Genomic DNA, 6,417 nt, shown 5'->3' with positions numbered 1-6,417 from the left:
CAGCCGAGATGGCGGCAGCACAACACAAAGACTGTTGCCAAGGGCAGCCGGAGGCTCCGGCAGCTCCCTGGGATTTTCCCAGACGGGCTCTGAGCACTGCCGGCGAGGGTGGGGTGCTGGGCACAGGCACCGCGCTACGGCTCCTCGGGGACAGCTTGCATGTCGGTCCCACTCGCAGCCCCTCTAACCACACTCCATCCTCCCGCCAGCGCTCCAGCCGCCCCCAGCCCTCCCACCCTGCTCCTGCCCCTCGGAAACCTTCATTCAGAGACCGCTGCGCACAACTGGTCCCCAACCACTGTCCCACCGAGCGCTCAGGTCCCCCTGTACCTCCTCAGCGCTCCTCCATCTCACTCTGTTTTTATCCACGGCCCAGGGAGGGCTCAGACCCCGCCACTTCCCCCACGCCTGCCCCAGGAGCGTGTGGGGCATGTGCCCCCAGGTCCCCTTCATTTCTCCCATGTGCCCTCAGGTGCCCTTCGCTCCCCCCACGTGGGTGCTCACATTCCCCCATTACCCTCCACACACACTCAGATCCCTTCTGCACTCACTTCTCCATCCCCCTCTCTACGCGCTCTTTCACTCCCCACTTCACACCCTTTATTCCCCTCAGATCCCTCCACTCCCCTCCCACCTCTGTCCCACTCCAGTCCCACCCTGCTCCATTCAGCCATTCCCATCCGTGTGTGCTGATCCCCTCCTTCTACCTCCACGTGTACTTGGATCACTCCATGCTCCCCGCTGAACACACAGCTCCTCTCCGCTGCCCGTGCTGTGCCTTTTCAGTCCCTCCATTTACCCCTGCAGGGTGCTCAGATCCGACCCATCCCTCCATCCCCTCCTGCCCGCTCTGGCCCCGCTGTCACCCACCCTACAGCCCCCTCCACCGCTGCCCTGATCCCCTCCCAGCGTATCCTGCTCCTCTCTCTTCCCCTCCCTGCACAATTTCCCCCTTGTTCCTCCCTCCGTGCTTTCCATCACGGCCAGGCATCCCCCTCAAAACCACACCGCGGGGTACAGGTTAACTCCCGACTTAGATACAGAGCAACACTTCAGACGGACTTGAGGAAAAAAATATTTATAACAAAAAACCCCAATTAAGCCTCCCTAGAGTCGGCATCACCCACGTCCTGCCCGCGCACCAGTTGTTTGTTCCACTATCCCGGGACCACTGTGACCCCATGGCAACTTTCTCCATCACGGTCCCCGCAACCCCAGTACGGCTCATGGCAACTGGGACAGAATCCCGTACTGGTATTTGAGTCCATCACAGGCATCAAGATGAGTGGGCTACTGGGATCCGCTTCCCGAGCTTTGCCTGCGCTGGGTGCCACCTTGTTAAAAAGGACACCTGAGACAAAGATGATGATGAAAAGAGGAGAGAAGAAATGGAGAAACAAGGCTGGGGAAGGACGGAGTGAAAGCTGGGATGCTCCGACGGAACCTGCAGGACACTAACGGCCTGCGCTCAGCCACGCGGCACCGAGGACACGCTTGACGCCGGGCATCCAGCCAGAGCTCTGTGTGCTTCTGCAAGAAGGGATGGAAACTATGTGCCTCGCGTCTCTTCTCCCCTCGTTTCCTGCGCAGAGACCCCGCCGTGCTGCTCGCCATCGTCACCTACACAGGGCACAGAGCAGCAGCATCTCAGTAAGAGCCAACAAGGCAGACAACAGGAATTCCTCCCTCCTCGGCAGCTGCTCCTGTAACACCCGCAGATCAGCTTCCACCCCAAAACTCGGCCAGCGAGCAGGCACCGGCACTCACTTTCCGTAAGGCAGTTGAGGTACGCAGCCTGGATGCTGTTCCCATTGACCAGCGCCATTGCCTTGTGCTTGGTGGAGCTGCTTGTGGTCTCCTCTTCGCCCTTCCCCTCATCGTCGTCATCTGAGTCCACCAGCACTAAGACGTCACCCGAGTCCTGATTCCTGCAAAGAGCAGAGCAAGTAGAGGTGGGCTGAAAGGCTGAGGACAGCCTGTCCTGACCCCTCCCTCCAGCCTGCGCTTTGACAACCCTCTACACCAAAATGACCGATTTTAACGGACTCTTCCAATCCTGCACTAACCATGTTCAGAGAACAGCTGGTTTCGGATCCTGCTGGCAGCAACACCACCACCAGCATTCTGCACTGCTTCCCGTTCATTCTTCCACAGTCCTCCAACCATTTCACATATATTCATGTACTAAATGGCACGAGCCCCTCACGAGTGGAGTTATTCTCCCCTCCCATACAGATGGGGAAATGGAGGCCCTCAGAAAAGAATCCTCCCATGCCGCAGCACCACAGCTGTGGGAACAGAACCAACAGGGGCAAGGGAAGGGAGCGGGCTGGGAGGGGAGCGAGCAGGAAATGGAGAAGAAATCTGGTGCACCTGAACCTCAAGAAGGCACTTGTTCAGGTGCAGCTATCAGATGTGTCTCCTGAAGGGGGAAGGACATGGCGCAAGCACCCACACAGAGCGGCAGATCGCCCTTTCTATTTACTCTGCAAGTCTTCAGGCTCACCTGCAGTGAGGCACAGATCTCCTGCACAGCCTCCTCCCACACTAGCGGGTGCCTTGCCAGCACCGTCCCCGTGTGTCCCAAAGCGATGCCACTCCTGCTCTGATGCCAACTGCTCCCCTCTCTCCTCGCCTTTCTGCTCCCGCACCCACGCCAAGTCTCACCCAGCCCCACCATCCCCTCCCCACGGGAGGTACAGCTCCTGCGTAAGAAGAGCGTGGCCCTGGGGGCAGCTCCTGCCTCCGGGGTGGATTCCCCACCCGACATGGAGACCGCCTCGGACTAGCGAGGACCACACAGGACTGGGCTGAAGAAAATCAACGCTCACCTGAATGCGGCACCTGAATGGGAGAGAAGGGAAGGGAAAAGACAGCGTTAGAAACTGGCCCCGGAGCAGTCCCTCGGACAGCGCGCTGCTGGTTTTACTGTACAACCCCTGCCAACTCTGCCTGCAGCGGGATAGTCTCTGGCAGCCACGTGTAGTGGCATGGACATGAAGGTGACCTGCCCACACATGCAACGAGAGCATCAGAGAGGTGACAGGGAAAGGGGAGAAGGCCCATCGCCGTACAGCTCCCTGGAGAAGGCAAGGGGAAGGTGCCTAAAGCACTCAGCTGGGGAAGGGCCTTGTGTTTCCAACCCATCTGCCTCCAGGGCTGACAGGGTTTTGACCAGGAGCTTGATGAGACCCACGGGCTGGGGCGATCATCAGTGGCTGACTCCAGCACACCAGAAGGGACAAGCAGGTTAGGGATAAAACCAGACCACCCCAGGAAGGGGCAACCCCCTCCTTCGCTTGTGCAGAGGAGATCTCCTACCTCTCAGGCACAGGAGGGGGTTGTAGTACAAGACGACCCCGGTGATGGTGAGAATAGCCAGCAGGGACAGGACCACCACTGCACCCACAACCCCGACAATGTTCACTGGCTCTGTGGAGAGAAGAGGAGACACAGGAGGCCAGCTTGTCACCGGTTCACAGATGGATGAGGAAATCTCAGTGCAAGCAATAGAGCAGGTCTTGGTGCTGTCTCAGCTCCCATTTCCCATCACTGCAACAGTCCCACCAGCACAAGGGGTAAGAGTTTCAGGCACTCATGCTTCATTAATATGGAAAACACCATAGTAAGGCCCCCTTTTTTGTGCCCACAGGCATTCACCGAAAGCAAATCAACCTCTGCCTGTTGTACCTTGAGCAGCTCGAGCCTTGGAGGTGCTCCTCTGCAACCACAACCTACAAGAGGGACCAAGAATGCTCCTCTCTCAAGCTCATTACACCGAGGTGAGGGGAATCAGGCCTTTTTACCCTGGGATGGAGGGAGCCAGTCCTCCATCTACACTTGCTGCGAGAGCACGGAAAGCATCAACGAGCAAAGAGGGCTCTTAGTGGCAAATGGAGCTCCTTGAAGGCTCGCCAACGGCCCCCGTGAACTGTCCCCCCAACTCCTCACTCCCTGCCGCAGCAACCCCAGGCAGCCCCACTCACGCTTCACCGTCAGGCAGACGAACAACTCCCTCAGCCCCACGGGGTTCTGTGCCTTGCAGACGTAACAGCCCCCGTCGGTGCCCTGGGAGCAGTTCCGGATGGTGAGCCGGGACACGTTGCCCTCCTGGGCGATGAGGTATCTCTCTCCGGGTTGGATCTCCACCTCCGGCTGGGTGATGTCCCGCAGCCAGGTGAGCCTCGCCGCAGGGGTGCCCTCAGTCACACGGCATGTCAGGGTCACATTGTCACCCACAAAGCAGGTCTTCGGGGGCTCAGATTCCAGTGAAGGGATTTCTGAACACGCCCAAGGGGAGAAAAAAAGAAAAAAAAAAAGAAAAAAGTGAAGGAGGGAATGGAGGAGTTTAACATAACAAGCAATCAGCCATCTGACTGATTAATAATCATTAACAGAAGGAAGTCAGACAGGAGTCTAGGACTTGAGCACTGTGGGTTTGGCATTCAGCTCACTCGCGAGACTTCGGCAGCCTTCCAAGGAGCGATCTGAGCAACTTTCACGTTGCTCAGTCCCTTTTTTTGACACCTGTCTTTATAACCCCAGGGAAGAACGGTCGGAGGGTAGCCAGGGGGAAGATAGCAGAGAGGAGAAAGGCAACCCAGGGATTTTCCTCAGCGTCTTGTGTAGCTCTGTGTAGCCCTGTAGTCTCTTGTGTAGCCCTGACAACCCCTGGAGGATAAACACAGCTCAGGTTCTCAAAAGCCACTTTAGTCAGACCCCTTAGATGCTTGTAGGGGGTCTGGGGGCATGCACAACCCTTCTTCTATAAACCCAGCCCCACCAAACAATCTCAAGCTGAGCAAGGCACTAGACCCACCTCTCACTTTCACACAGGCGTGAGCGCTTGCGCAGGTGAAAAGCTCGGTGTGGGGAGATTTGTGGGCCCCTGAAGATGTACCCAAAACACAGCTCACCCGCAACTACGTCATGACGGATCTCAGCTGCAGGACTTCTGCGCCTTGTGCAGTCACCTCTGCACAAGCCAAGCCCTGCCACGCTGCCTCGTTAGCATCTCCCCTTGCGGTAAGCGCCCGCAAGCCTGGCTTGCCTGACCACTGCCTTAGTACCTGTCTGCCCCACCATTAGCAGGTTTATTAACAGTTAATAAGGCAGGCACGCCAACTCACTTATCTCCACAGTGCACGCAGGCTCCTCCTGCTCGACGACGTGGCTCCCAACACACTTGAACACTTTGCGGTGGGAGAGGTGGGAGCTGTTCAGCGTCTCCACATGGGTGTCCGAGGAGCTCATGGAGCTGATGACCCAGCTTGAGTTCTCCAGATCATGCCCCTCTTCTCTCCAGTGCAGGGTGGGGTGGGGGTACCCCCCAGGCCAGCTGCAAAACAGCTGCAGCATCAGTCCCGACGAGGAGGTCTCAGCCCAGCACTTTGGGGTTGAGTGCGGTGGATCTACCAGCAAGAACAGCACATGGTTAGAAACATTTCCAAGTCATAGCTCTCAGCATTTCCGGGCTGGAACCCCTGCAAGTGCTTGTTTTTGCCATCACTCCCCTTGAAAGTCTTCCTGGTTTCCCTGCCTATCTTGCTCCCTGGCCTGCATCCCACAGCTCCAGGGGAGCACAACTCTGAGTGACAGTCAATAGGGACCAAGCAGGAGGCTGTCCTGCGAAAGCCATCACAGCAACCACAGCCGAACCTTGAGGGACTAATGCACAGGGAGGAAAAAAAAAATATCGCCACAGCTTTGTCCAATGGAGACGAGATAAGCACCTAAAAATGCAGTGAGAGAACAAAATCTCCACACTGCCCTCGGTGCTCATGCCACAGCTACAGGGGGGTGACACCGATTCACACCACTTGAGAACAAGGCTCTGCCTCTCCCCGTCACTGATAAAAGCACTCGGATTTCCCGAGGGAACACGGAAAGCATCAGGACTCTTGCCCAGGGACAAGTAACCAGCTTCTCACAGCCAACAGCTCAAAGCTGGAGCACTTCTCCAACGAGCCCAGCACATTGTTGAAGGAGGAGGCTGCTCCTAGTGTACAAGACGCTCTGCACACAGGGAGTCCTGGTGACTCCCGCTCGCTGGGTCAGGGCCATGGACGCGTGCCACTGAAGGCAACCCAGGTGTGCTCCGCTCCTTCCCGGCACCGCTGTCACTGCCACTTGGGGCCAGACGGTATTATTCAGCCACGCACCACGCTCTGTGTCCACACGGCACTGCAGCAGTGGAGACAAACCCCAGCAAAGAACAGAGGTAAGGTAAGTCACAACTGGCCTTGTGCCAGGGCCTATGACTTGGTAACCACCACGACTATGTTTACTATTTAAATGCAGAAACAGCTACAAGATGGCAGGAGCGGGTCAGAAGCGAATAGAAATCCCAGAGCAATCCCTTCGGGCAAAGCGGGGCTCACATTTCATGCAGTAGGAGTTCCTGCCTCTCCCGTCAGC

At 57.2% G+C, this 6,417-nt stretch overlaps 1 protein-coding gene across 1 annotated transcript in view; it reads right to left on the bottom strand.

The window, feature by feature from the left end:
• Positions 1 to 2,065: 2,065 nt before the first annotated feature.
• The window catches only part of VSIG10 (V-set and immunoglobulin domain containing 10), an 8,762-nt gene continuing 4,410 nt past the window's right edge, over positions 2,066 to 6,417 (bottom strand). The window contains exons 3-7 of the mRNA XM_009888628.1: positions 5,130 to 5,411; positions 3,987 to 4,280; positions 3,322 to 3,432; positions 2,832 to 2,844; positions 2,066 to 2,288 (exon numbers count right to left, since the gene is read on the bottom strand). Of these exons, the coding sequence (XP_009886930.1) occupies positions 2,168 to 2,288; positions 2,832 to 2,844; positions 3,322 to 3,432; positions 3,987 to 4,280; positions 5,130 to 5,411 (821 nt within the window). The 3' untranslated portion in view covers positions 2,066 to 2,167. The remainder of the gene's footprint in view (positions 2,289 to 2,831; positions 2,845 to 3,321; positions 3,433 to 3,986; positions 4,281 to 5,129; positions 5,412 to 6,417) is intronic.

Source organism: Charadrius vociferus, unplaced genomic scaffold, assembly GCF_000708025.1.
Source record: "Charadrius vociferus isolate BGI_N301 unplaced genomic scaffold, ASM70802v2 scaffold917, whole genome shotgun sequence".
Classification (NCBI taxonomy): Eukaryota; Metazoa; Chordata; class Aves; order Charadriiformes; family Charadriidae; genus Charadrius; species Charadrius vociferus.
This window is presented reverse-complemented; position numbering and strand designations above follow the sequence as displayed.